The sequence below is a fragment of the Gymnoscopelus braueri genome, assembly GCF_963280865.1.
Source record: "Gymnoscopelus braueri genome assembly, chromosome: 9".
NCBI lineage: Eukaryota > Metazoa > Chordata > Actinopteri > Myctophiformes > Myctophidae > Gymnoscopelus > Gymnoscopelus braueri.
The window spans coordinates 56,707,336-56,721,077 of NC_137610.1; the positions used below are offsets into that span (position 1 = coordinate 56,707,336).

The window sequence follows — 13,742 nt, forward strand, 5'->3', positions numbered from 1 at the left end:
GCAGGGTGGAGGAGTGAGAGCAGGGTGGAGGAGTGGAGGAGCAGGGTGGAGGTGCAGGGTGGAGGAGTGGAGGAGCAGGGTGGAGGAGTGGAGGAGCAGGGTGGAGGAGTGGAGGAGAGGTGGAGGAGCAGGGTGGAGGAGTGGAGGAGCAGGGTGGAGGTGCAGGGTGGAGGAGTGGAGGAGCAGGGTGGAGGAGTGGAGGAGCAGGGTGGAGGTGCAGGGTGGAGGAGGGAGGAGCAGGGTGGCAGGGTGAGTGGAGGAGCAGGTGAGGAGTGGAGGAGCAGGGTGGAGGAGTGGAGGAGCAGGGTGGTGGTGCGGGTGGAGGAGTGGAGGAGCAGGTGGAGGAGTGGAGGAGCAGGGTGGAGGAGTGGAGGAGCAGGGTGGTGGAGGGTGGAGAGCAGGGTGGAGGAGTGGAGGAGCAGGGTGGGGTGCAGGGTGGAGGAGCAGGGTGAGGAGTGGAGGAGCAGGGAGAGTGAGGAGCAGGTGAGGAGTGGAGGAGCAGGGTGGTGGTGCAGGGTGGAGGAGTGGAGGAGCAGGTGGTGGGCAGGGTGGAGGAGTGGAGGAGCAGGGTGGTGGTGCAGGGTGGAGGAGTGGAGGAGCAGGGTGGTGGTGCAGGGTGGAGAGTGGAGGAGCAGGGTGGAGGAGTGGAGGAGCAGGGTGGTGGTGCAGGGTGGAGGAGTGGAGGAGCAGGGTGGAGGAGTGGAGGAGCAGATGGTGTGCAGGGTGGAGGAGTGGAGGAGCAGGGTGGTGGTGCAGGGTGGAGGAGTGGAGGAGCAGGGTGGGGAGGAGGAGCAGGTGGTGGTGCAGGTGAAGGAGTGGAGGAGCAGGGTGGTGGTGCAGGGTGGAGGAGTGGAGGAGCAGGGTGGAGGAGTGGAGGAGCAGGGTGGTGGTGCAGGGTGGAGGAGTGGAGGAGCAGGGTGGAGGAGTGGAGAGCAGGGTGGAGGAGTGGAGGAGCAGGGTGGTGGTGCAGGTGGAGGAGTGGAGGAGCAGGGTGGAGGAGTGGAGGAGCAGGGTGGAGGAGTGGAGGAGCAGGTGGAGAGTGGAGGAGCAGGGTGGAGGATGAGGAGCAGGGTGGTGGTGCAGGGTGGAGGAGTGGAGGAGCAGGGTGGAGGAGTGGAGGAGCAGGGTGGAGGAGTGGAGGAGCAGGGTGGAGGAGTGGAGGAGCAGGGTGGTGGTGCAGGGTGGAGGAGTGGAGGAGCAGGGTGGAGGAGTGGAGGAGCAGGGTGGAGGAGTGGAGGAGCAGGGTGGAGGAGTGGAGGAGCAGGGTGGTGGTGCAGGGTGGAGTGGAGGAGTGGGGGAGCAGGGTGGAGGAGTGGAGGAGCAGGGTGGTGGAGTGGAGGAGCAGGGTGGAGGAGTGGAGGAGCAGGGTGGTGGAGCAGGGTGGAGAGTGGAGGAGCAGGGTGGTGGTGCAGGGTGGAGGAGTGGAGGAGCAGGGTGGAGGAGTGGAGGAGCAGGGTGGTGGAGCAGGGTGGAGGAGTGGAGGAGCAGGGTGGAGGAGTGGAGGAGCAGGGTGGTGGAGCAGGGTGGAGGAGTGGAGGAGCAGGGTGGTGGTGCAGGGTGGAGGAGTGGAGGAGCAGGGTGGTGGAGCAGGGTGGAGGATTGGAGGAGCAGGGTGGTGGAGCAGGGTGGAGGAGTGGAGGAGCAGGGTGGAGGAGTGGAGGAGCAGGGTGGAGGAGTGGAGGAGCAGGGTGGAGGAGTGGAGGAGCAGGGTGGTGGTGCAGGGTGGAGGAGTGGAGGAGCAGGGTGGAGGAGTGGAGGAGCAGGGTGGAGGAGTGGAGGAGCAGGGTGGAGGAGTGGAGGAGCAGGGTGGTGGTGCAGGGTGGAGGAGTGGAGGAGCAGGGTGGAGGAGGTGGAGGAGCAGGGTGGAGGTGCAGGGTGGAGGAGTGGAGGAGCAGGGTGGAGGAGTGGAGGAGCAGGGTGGAGGAGTGGAGGAGCAGGGTGGTGGGAGCAGGGTGGAGGAGTGGAGGAGCAGGGTGGAGGAGTGGAGGAGCAGGGTGGTGGAGCAGGGTGGAGGAGTGGAGGAGCAGGGTGGTGGTGCAGGGTGGAGGAGTGGAGGAGCAGGGTGGAGGAGTGGAGGAGCAGGGTGGAGGAGTGGAGGAGCAGGGTGGTGGAGCAGGGTGGAGGAGTGGAGGAGCAGGGTGGTGGAGCAGGGTGGAGGAGTGGAGGAGCAGGGTGGAGGAGTGGAGGAGCAGGGTGGAGGAGTGGTGGTGCAGGGTGGAGGAGTGGAGGAGCAGGGTGGTGGTGCAGGGTGGAGGAGTGGAGGAGCAGGGTGGTGGTGCAGGGTGGAGGAGTGGAGGAGCAGGATGGTGGTGCAGGGTGGAGGAGTGGAGGAGCAGGGTGGAGGAGTGGAGGAGCAGGGTGGAGGAGTGGAGGAGCAGGGTGGAGGAGTGGAGGAGCAGGGTGGAGGAGTGGAGGAGCAGGGTGGTGGTGCAGGGTGGAGGAGTGGAGGAGCAGGGTGGAGGAGTGGAGGAGCAGGGTGGAGGAGTGGAGGAGCAGGGTGGTGGTGCAGGGTGGAGGAGTGGAGGAGCAGGGTGGTGGTGCAGGGTGGAGGAGTGGAGGAGCAGGGTGGTGGTGCAGGGTGGAGGAGTGAGGAGCAGGGTGGTGGTGCAGGGTGGAGGAGTGGAGGAGCAGGGTGGAGGAGTGGAGGAGCAGGGTGGAGGAGTGGAGGAGCAGGGTGGAGGAGTGGAGGAGCAGGGTGGAGGAGTGGAGGAGCAGGGTGGAGGAGTGGAGGAGCAGGGTGGAGGAGTGGAGGAGCAGGGTGGAGGAGTGGAGGAGCAGGGTGGTGGTGCAGGGTGGAGGAGTGGAGGAGCAGGGTGGAGGAGGCTCCTAGACGGGCCCTTTGTCTGAGTCCAGAAGCCCCAGACACAACAGTGACCGGCCCCGGGGCCCTCACAATGGCCGTCCACACAAAGGCCCACACAGACACACTGGGACAATGCTCCGTGCTCTGAGTGGGGGGGGGGACAACCAGGCTGAGGTTACCCACCTGCACACTTCCAGACCCCCCCCCCCTCCTCCCCCGACAACCAACCATGTACCCACCCAGCCCCCCCCCTCCTCCCCCGACAACCAACCATGTACCCACCCAGCCCCCCCCCCTCCTCCCCCCGACAACCAACCATGTACCCACCCAGCCCCCCCCCCCACCCCCCCACCACCTAAAGAGCTGCTGCAGGTGTCTTCCTGTTATTAGGTTGACTGTGTGTGTGTGTGTGTGTGTGTGTGTGTGTGTGTGTGTGTGTGTGTGTGTGTGTGTGTGTGTGTGTGTGTGTGTGTGTGTGTGTGTGTATATATATACAAACACACACACACACACACACACATATATAAATATATATGTATAAATATGTGTATCGTTGCTGTCAGGCAGAAACCTCTTATCTCCATATTTTTGTAAATTAATGCCCTACTTGATCATACTACAGCGTCACACAAAAGTATAAAAAATAGCAGATCTACAAGCGACGTGTTTCGAGCTTGTAGATCTGCTATTTTTGCAATTTTTTTATTTGAATCCTGAAAAGTAACAGTTTTGGACATATGAGGTTTCCACCCGACAGAGACCACATATTTATGTTATAATATATAATATATAAAAGGTCTATTAAGGCACAGAGCTCTGTATATATATATATATATATATACAGAGCTCTGTGCCTAATATATATATATATATATATATATATATATATATATATATATATATATATATATATATATATATATATATATATATATATATATATAAAAGGTCTATTAAGGCACAGAGCTCTGTATATATATATAATGTATGTTATAATATATAATATATAAAAGGTCTATTAAGGCACAGAGCTCTGTATATATCCTACTATATAATTGGAGTAACCTCTGTCTGTCTTGGGTGGTGGGTGGGTCGTCGACCGGGTATGGGCTAGTATATATAATGTATGTTATAATATATAATATATAAAAGGCCTCTTAAGGCATAGAGCTCTGTATATATATATATAATGTATGTTATAATATATAATATATAAAAGGCCTCTTAAGGCATAGAGCTCTGTATATATATATATATAATGTATGTTATAATATATAATATATAAAAGGTCTATTAAGGCACAGAGCTCTGTATATATATATATATATATATATATATATATATATATATATATATATATATATATATATATATATATATATATGTATGTATATATATATATTATATATATATATATATATATATATATATATATATATATATATATATATATATATATATATATATATATATATATATATATATAATGTATGTTATAATATATAAAAGGCCTCTTAACGCACAGAGCTCTGTATATATATATATATATATATATATATATATATATATATATATATATATATATATATATATATATAATGTATGTTATAATATATAATATATAAAAGGCCTCTTAAGGCATAGAGCTCTGTATATATATATAATGTATGTTATAATATATAATATATAAAAGGCATAGAGCTGAATACATAGAGCTGAATACATAGAGCTGAAAGGCATAGAGCTGAATACCAAGGCCCTCATTGGAAACAAGTCCGCAAGGACTTTTATGAACGGACCTGTTAGACAAAGTATCTTAAATGTAACTGCAGCTGTTTTACATTTTTTGCCTAATAAAATATTCAATCAATCAATCAAAGCTCTGTAATGCGTCATGTTTTGCTGTTGACTGTATAGCTACTGTATAGAAGTGGTTCTCAAGGTGCGGTCCGGGGATCCCGCAGGAGTCCTTGAGGGGGGTTCCAGGGGGTCCCAGTAAAATGTACAGTTAATAGCATCACAATCAGTTAAAACACTTTTAACTCTAATCCTGTATACATCGGTCTTGTAGATCAGCTAATTATTTTTTTATTTTTTTATTAGAAACGTTTTTGAATATTTTTGAACCATTTTAACTACACATTTTGTATGGATGTCCCTGATGGGGGTCCACGGCCAAATACATCTTAATTTGGGGGCCAGGAAAAGCTTTGAGAACCAGCACTTTATAGCATTTAATTATGTAATTATGTAATAAGAATTATTCCATCAAAATGTCAAATTACAGCTTCAGACAAAACAATATAAATGTTATGAGAGAAAGTAAATAAGCCCCTTATTTATTAAAGATTTATTTTCACTTCACCACAAATAAATGAAATAAGTTAATTAAATAAATGAGCATTCCATAAGGTACTAATCAGTGTAATAAATGTGATAAATATAGTGACTTTAGTATCACACCATCTTATTTAAAAGCGTGGCACTGTTATTTATCAGTAATGAGTAGGTAGGACAGAAATGATCTATTTGATCTGTTGGGTTATGAGATTATATGGAGTGTGGTGGTCATGTGTCTTATGTGACTGGCTATGTTTTTTTTTTAAATTGTATTGAACTACTCATGGTGTTGATGAACTGTGGAACTGAACCCCCTCCCCCCCTATAATATATATTTTATTGTCAGTTTTGCTTTGTTAAGGTTGTGTATGTATTTATGTATTTCGCTGTCTGTGAACTTTTTATTAAACAAAGTAAAATATGTAAAAAAAATGTTCACCTTTCAAATGCACAAAAATAACATCCTTTGCAAATGCATAAGCAAATAACTAAATATAAAGGGCGTGAATAAACTTAAAATAAGCACTGGAATTAAACTATTACAGCAATTGTCCCTTTTTCACACGCAAGCACACACGCGCGCGCGCACACACACACACACACACACACACACACACACACACACACACACACACACACACACACACACACACACACACACACACACACACACACACACACACACACACACACACACACACACACACATACAGACACACACACACACACACACACACACACACACACACAGCGAGACAGAGAGAGAGAGAGAGAGAGAGAGAGAGACAGACAGACTGAGAGAGACTGAGAGAGAGAAAGAGAGAGAGAGAGAGAGAGAGAGAGAGAGAGAGAGAGAGAGAGAGAGAGAGAGAGAGAGAGAGAGAGAGAGAGAGGGAGGGGAGGGGGGGTTGTAAATGAAGTCATATTCCATATACCATATGATATAAACATATTTTACCTCGCCGATGAGGAGAGCCTTGTTTCCCTGAAATCCATCCACTTCAAACAGTCACACACACACACACACACACACACACACACACACACACACACACACACACACACACACACACACACAGAATATGACTGGCTGCAACAAGTGGTCTGCTTTCTGCACTTTGAATGTGATTGGACAGCCAGCATGTCAATCAACAGCCCCGCTCAAAAATATACTAGCCGACTCATATTGGGAGTGTCACTATTTATTTGACAGTGGTGGAAAGTATATTTACTCAAGTACTGTACTTAAGTACAATTTTGAGGTATTTTTTTTACTTTATATGCAAATATTTACTAATATTCAAATATTGTACTTTTTAGTTACTCCACTACAATTATTTGAAAACGTTAGTTACTTTGTAGATTTTGATTATTACAAAACATACATTAACCACTTCAGCTCTATATACATTTTGGCCATTTGAAAATGCATCGCATGGCGACACAATGTGAGCTTGTAGATCTGCTATTTTCAAAATTGTGAAATGTGACATTCTGCATAATAAGTACTTTCTACTTTTGGTAGGCTACTTTAAGTACATTTTGATACCAATACTTTTGTACTTTTACTCAAGTAAATGTTAAATTCCGGACTTTGACTTGTAACAGAGTATTTCTACATAGCAGTATTGATACATGATACTTTAAGTAAAACAATTGAGTACTTTTTCCACCAGTGGGAGTGTCACTATTTGAACCGCAACGCCTGTGTGGCTGCCCAGCACACAACAACACTTTCTGCATCTAGAAAAGAAGCCTTTTGAACAGTAAACATAGAGATACAAATATATATAATAACATAATATAAAATATCATATATATAATAACAGTGCACACAACAACACTTTCTGCATCTAGAAAAGAAGCCTTTTGAACAGTAAACATAGAGATACAAAGATGGCTTTATTTTGCAGTCTTGCAAAGTCATTGAACTCTTTTAAAAAAAAAATAGGACATTAGGCAAATGTTCCAATGTATAATTTACGTAAAATAATCTTGCTACTATTGTGTAAGGCATTGTGTCACCAAGTGAAAAACACACAAAAACAAAATTAGATTAAATTTTCCGTTTTAATTGATTGCAACATATTTTTTTAACCACACATTACAAAAATGCACATCAAATAGTTTACGAGGCTCAGTTTGCAACCTTATTGATAACAAAAAAAAAACTACCAAAAATATGCTTTTACAAAATAAGACAATTATAATAATGTAAATGCCACTTTGGATAACCGTAATCAAAAACCCATTTTTATTCTACATACATACAAAAAAAAAAAAAGCTTGACATAAATAAGTTAGTATAATTTCTCAGTGTTTTTACAAAGTTATGTACATAGGTACATTTTTCAAAGATTTTTTACACAAATACACAGGCAACGGTGACTGCTTTTCCTCTCTCTCTCTCTCTGGGTGTACATTGGTCTGTCTGAACCCATAATCTGATCTGTCAAGTGGAAACCTCATATCTCCAAAAACCAAAACTGTTACTTTTCAGGATTCAACTTAACCCATTAAGGCCTGAGTCCGATTCTTAAAAAGTTTTCTAAATCCTAACAGATTTTTGAAAAAAATATAAAAAATATTTTTTCACGATTTTTCAAAAATAGCAGATCTGCAAGCTCATAGCGCGGCACTCGGTGCCGCGCTATGAGCTTGTAGATCTGCTATTTTTGAATAGCCAAAGAAATCTAAAGTGACACAGATGCGTTACAGGTATTAATGGGTTAAAAAACATCAAAAGTAGCAGATCTACAAGCTCAAAACACGTCGCTTAGCACCGCGTTTCGAGCTTGTAGATCTGCTACTTTTGATGCTTTTGTGAGACGCTGTAGTATGATCAAGCGGGGCGTTCATTTACTGAAAACAAACACGAAAAGTTAAGAATATGGAGATAAGAGGTTTCTGCCTGACTGCCCCACAGCGACGATATGCAAATAGACGGGAGGCTTGTGGACGACACGTTCACGTCCTCAGCAGGCTAACAGCAGAAAATAAAAAGATGAACAAAAACAAAATGAAAAGAACAAAACAACTACATGAAGTCGTTTTCTCTCTAGTTTATCACAAAGTAATACAATGTGAAGTCGATAAAAGGAGCACGGTTGTTGCTGCACAGTAAAGTAAAACTCTGTGATAATGTATGCATGTGTAACTCTGAGAGGGGTGCAAATGGAACCAAAAGGGACCCATAATAATAATAATAATAATAGGGGTTCATTTTGGTTACATTAGCACCCCTCTTAGAGTTAAATGAACATACAGAAGCACAGCCGTGAAGCAACCATAACTGAAGCAACCATGTATTTGGTATTGTAAGGGATATTCACAAATAAAGTTTGAGGCAGCCCTCCAAACCCCCTCCCCTCCCCCCCTCTCTGTTAGAGGCTAAACAATGGGGATAGTCACGTGACTCTACCTGTGCAATCTGTACGCTCTTTGTCCTTCACTAACATGAGTACCTCACAACAACAACAACACACCAAAGAGGAAACGATCACACGATCTCACACACACACACACACACACACACACACACACATGGCTGAGGGGGGGGGGGGGGGGAGAGAGGAGAATAGGATTAATTGGCTGTCACATAATAAATATTGGCAGATTTTAATTAGAACCACGCCCCTTCCAAAAACAGAAATGTATTCTTAACGTTTACTGGTTTGATTCTTCCATATGGGGGGGGGGGGGGGACGACAGACCTCACATAATAATAATAATAATAATAATAATAATAAACCCTCACTTCGTGATGACACAATCAACCCCAGAGAAACATAATAATGATAAAGCAGAAATGCGCTACATGATACATCTGTACCGTTCTTCACCGCAGAACTACAGGGAAGACCCCCCCCTTGTAGATATTATACATTATTGTATAATGTTTAACCAAAACTGTAAGGAGCATGTTTTTTACTTTTTTTAATGTAACAAAAAACAGGCCAAAGTCACACTGCCTTTCAAAATAATACAAAAACATAATAATAATAATAATAATAATTAAAACAAAAACAGCATTTTGGAAAACATTTCTCAAACTACACTGCAATTCTTCAAGTCAAATCAAAATTCACACTTTTTTTTCTCTTACATAGAAAGGATTTGTTTTCAAATCAAAAAAGTTTTTTTTAATGTGCTACATATGGAGAGAAATAATATATATAATATATTTATATATATGTACACAGGTAGTAAAAAAAAAAGAAAGAAAATGAGCAAAAAAGGAAATCAAACCTAATTGCACACTGCTACATGGACTGCTTTTAGAGGCAGTAACTTTTTGAGTGCCACAACTTTAGTGTTACTATTCAGTGCTTGAACAGCGTCTCCCCCTGGAACCCAGGAAAGTTCTCCCCCTGTTACCGAGGAAAATGTCCCGTTACCGAGGAGAGTGTGATATGTTTCTGTTTGCTGTATAGTTCCTCTTCCAAGTCGGCCAACACTGACGTTTCCCCGAGAATGAGTGGGGAAAACATAATTCGGCTCTGCAAGAGAAAGAGAGAAACATATAAAAAAAAGGGGGTTTTAGGCGGGCGGTCGGGATAAACTTTTGACATTTAGACTTCTTTTGACCATGCAATGAACCCTCTCAAAGACCATGCAATGAACCCTCTCAAAGACCATGCAATGAACCCTCTCAAAGACCATGCAATGAACCCTCTCAAAGACCATGCAATGAACCCTCTCAAAGACCATGCAATGAACCCTCCCAAAGACAGTTTGTGAAACACAGTGGGCAAGAGTTGGTTGAAGCAAATGTTATGGTATAGTTTTCTCCTCTCACATACACAGTAAAAATCCTCAGTGGTTAATATTATGCATTTATAACTCATTAAGGGTACGAATATAACCAAATGCACCATTTGGTTACATTCGTACCCTTTGCCGACTCCTCTCCTACATTTGAACCCTCTCAGAGTTAAATGAACAGTATTTTACTGTGTAGTCTGATGCCTCTTATCATAGAATACAGATAGAGCAAAAAAATAAATAAACAGAGTATAGGATGTTTGTCAAACTTAAATTAACAGCAAGTATCTTTTCTGTGTATATGTCCAACAAGCATACTTTTATTTCTGAATAAAAAGTCCTTATTTAAACAGGCTTTTTTAGGTCACAAGCAACTATGGAGCCCTATTCAGTAGAAACAAGACAGATGTGTGTGTGTGTGTGTGCGTGCACTGCAAGAAGACCAGCCCCTCCTCATGCACAGCAGGGCTGGTAGAGGTTGTGTGTGTGTGAGTGAGTGAGCGAGTGAGGTCGCGCGCGCACGCAGGGCAGAGGTTGTGTGTGAGTGCGTGCACGCACACGCAGCAGAGAGACCAGCCCCTCAGTGGTTGCTGACGTGTTACTATAGTGTTGTGTTCAGGACTTGTTTACAGTTTCGTCGGAAACTGCAGCCTCGCCGTGGCGCAGAGAGAGAGAGAGAGAGAGAGAGAGAGAGAGAGACAGAGACAGAGACAGAGAGAGAGAGAGAGACGGTTGTAGTAAAAAAAAAAAAAAAGTCGCATAATATGAGCACATACGCACTTTTTCTTAACCCTTTCTAAACGTCTCACGCAGGGGGGGGGGGGTTCTATTATTAACTGGTTGATAAAAAAAACAAAAACGCTTTTGTAAAGAATAGGCTTTAAGCTTTTAAGGAGTCAAAAGCTTCTAATAGCGGCGCAAACACATTAACGATGCATTACGAAGAAGGAGAGTCTGACATTTTGTGCACAAAAACAGACTCGTAGTCTTTCTTAGGCACACACACACACACACACACACACACACACACACACACACACACACACACACACACACACAGCAGTGGCGTGCGTACATATTGAGTTGCTCGTAAAGAAAAGAGAAGGTAGCTTTCTGCCGTCAGGTGGAGATAAAACTATATTCTCTACAAATGAGATGAACGTTGGGAGTTACTGAGTAAAAACGGACCTGTTTGAGTCTAGTCGAGCTATTTGCGCTTAGAATTAGAAATGATGTAATGTGACTGTGTTACATTATATTACATAATGTAATGTGACTGATGTGAAATGGTCATGGACATCAGTCATAAACATGTTTTGGGTAAATACAATAAATAAATAAATACACTGACTGTAGTATTTTGCGGTTGTATTTTCATTAAACAAAATATATATATAAAATAGAGGAAAAAAACGTTCTTACCTTCATCCTCACGTTTGCCGTTTGGGACTGGACTTTCTGGGCGTTAGTTCCGAAGAAAGTGTCATGTTTGGGCAACGGACTTCATCCGAACTAGTGTGAGATCTTTTAGTTTGGGCAGACAGGGCAGACAGGGCAGTAGATTCTGCAGAAAGCAACACAAAAAGGGTCACGATTAGTTAAAAACCAACCGAGCTGGACTGTTGTTTTTTTAACTCCGTCCTGCGAGTTGCAGATCAACTTCCATAGAAATAACATGTTGGATCACAGTCTGTTGTTGATGGAAAACCAACAACACATTCCACCACTCTATCCATACGACTATTAAGTGTCAGAACTGTTACAATGTGTCATACTATGTTACAATGTGTCATACTATGTTACAATGTGTCATACTATGTAACACATATAATAATAACAAGTATCTTTGATCGCACACATTGTAACATAGTCTATGTTACAATGTGTGCGATCAAGGCTACTTGTGTTACAATGTGAGAGATCTGGTTGAAATGTGTTGCAATGTGATATTATGTTACAATGTGATAAAATGTGAGATCATGTTAAAATGTGTGATACTATGTTGCAATGTGATCTTACGTTACAGAACACAGGCCTGGGATATTATGTTACAATAATGTGATATTGTTACCGTGTTGCAACATGCGATCCGTGTTACAATTTGTGACACTAATATGATACTAATTTTGCAAAATATGCGATACTAATGTGTGGTACTGGTGTGTTTTACATTATGTGCGTGTGATCGTCTCACACACGCGCACCAAAAATATGTGTAAGGTGAAAAAAAAAAAAAACACTACTAGGGCTAAAACACTAATAGTAATATTCTAGGTGTTGTTAGTACCGTGGCAGACAGCAGGTCTTTTCCTCTGCCCTCCCGAGCACTGCTCGCTGCACTCCATCAGCCCGAGATCAGCCCTCTCCGTGGCGGATCCTCCGGTGCCCTGTTGCCCCACTAGGGTCCCCTGAACCAGGGTCCCCTGTTGTCCCACTAAGGTCCCCTGTTGTCCCACCAGCACCACACAGTTATTATGATGATTCCCGTTTACATCCACATTGTTATTCCCAGCCGCAGCAACGACGGCTTGCTGCTGCTTCTTGCCCCCACCGGATCCCCCTCCTCCGTTGGCCGACCCCCGGCCCTCACCCCGGTGATGGTGGCGGTGGGTTGACTGGGTTCGGCTGTAGAAGTCGGGGATGTCCCTGCGGTCCACGGTCTCCCAGTCGAAGCCCCGCGGCCCCACGGAGGCTCTGAGCGGCGCGTGGTTCGAGAAGTCGAAGTTCCACTTGGCCGTGGCGGCCTCCTCCATGCCCTGCAGATGGCTCTTTAAATCCCTCCTCAGAGAGTCGTGATCCACGGAGCCGAACAGGCTCCTGCAGGCGGACGGCTTGGGGCGGTGGTCCCGGTGGTCCCGGTGGTCCCGGTCCATCCCCCGGGCGGCCGCGGCGTCCGTCCGCTCCAGCGTCGGGCTCCCGTTCGAAAGGCGAACGTTGGACATTTTTTTTTTAAACAAAAAAAAAAAAGTCCAGTCCTCCCTCTCTCTCAGAGAAATCAAAGATCGTCCGAAAAAAACACAATTATTTTTTTAACCAAAAGAAAATTCCAGCCCCCCCCCTCTCTATATATATATATATATTATTATTCCAGTCCCCCCCCTCTCTCTCCACGAAATCAAAGTCCGGGGAAAAAAACACAGAAAAACAACTCAAAGCTGCGGATCCTCTCCTCTGGTTTCGCCGTTTCTTCGGGCTCCACAACAGGCGTAAAACGACGGATCAACACAAAATGCATGCATTTGCACCAAAAGGCTCCAGAATAGATACAAAAAAAAAACAACGGCTTGTGCAATCAAAGGATTCTCCACAAAGTATTCTCCACGGATCAACACAAACAAAGTGCTGCACGAAACCCCGAAGCCTTTAAAGGTCAACTCTCGTCCTGTAGTAGTAAATGAAGAAGAGGGGAAGAAATTGCCAGACAAACCTTTTTTCAGAACCCAATATGGCGATTGAAAGATGTGTTCTTGGGATTTCAGAGGGAGGCTGATCTGACTGACTGGGGGGGGAAATGATTGACACAGAAAGCTATTTAACACCGAGAAGGCCGCTCATTGGTTACAGGGCTTAGGGCCCGCCCCGCGCTCTTAAGGTGATCTGGTTTCATTGTAGCCAACCATCACAAATGTATCCGGATTGCAGTGGTGGAAGAAGTACTCACTTTTTTTTTTTACTTAAGTCAAAGTATCAATATTACTGCAATGTAGAAATACTCTGTGACAAGTACAAATCCAGAATACTAAATGTACATGAGTAAAAGTACAAAAGTATTGGTATAGAAATGTATTTAAAGTAGAAAGTACTCATTATGCAGAATGTCCCATTTCACAAGCAT

At 44.5% G+C, this 13,742-nt stretch overlaps 2 protein-coding genes across 2 annotated transcripts in view; both read right to left on the reverse strand.

The window, feature by feature from the left end:
• Positions 1-9,633, reverse strand: part of kcnq1.2 (potassium voltage-gated channel, KQT-like subfamily, member 1.2) — a gene marked incomplete at both ends in the record, with an annotated part of 67,432 nt that extends 57,799 nt beyond the window's left edge. Inside the window, one exon of the mRNA XM_080438258.1 lies at positions 9,541-9,633. Coding sequence (XP_080294384.1) covers positions 9,541-9,633 — 93 coding nt within the window. The remainder of the gene's footprint in view (positions 1-9,540) is intronic.
• On the reverse strand, positions 7,932-12,959 carry cdkn1bb (cyclin dependent kinase inhibitor 1Bb). The gene is made up of 3 exons (XM_080437583.1): positions 12,195-12,959; positions 11,330-11,471; positions 7,932-9,642 (listed from the first exon to the last, which is right to left on the reverse strand). Exons 1-2 carry the CDS (start codon positions 12,847-12,849, stop codon positions 11,338-11,340), a joined length of 789 nt encoding a protein of 262 aa, XP_080293709.1. The 5' UTR covers positions 12,850-12,959; the 3' UTR covers positions 7,932-9,642; positions 11,330-11,337.
• Positions 12,960-13,742: the final 783 nt, after the last annotated feature.

Bases quoted from the DNA above. Each gene is read 5' to 3' on its own strand.
- cdkn1bb (XM_080437583.1), bottom strand. From the start codon at position 12,849: ATGTCCAACGTTCGCCTTTCGAACGGGAGCCCGACGCTGGAGCGGACG. The intron at 11,472-12,194 runs GTACTAACAACA...TGCTTTCTGCAG, and splicing joins AAGACCTGCTGTCTGCCACG to AATCTACTGCCCTGTCTGCC.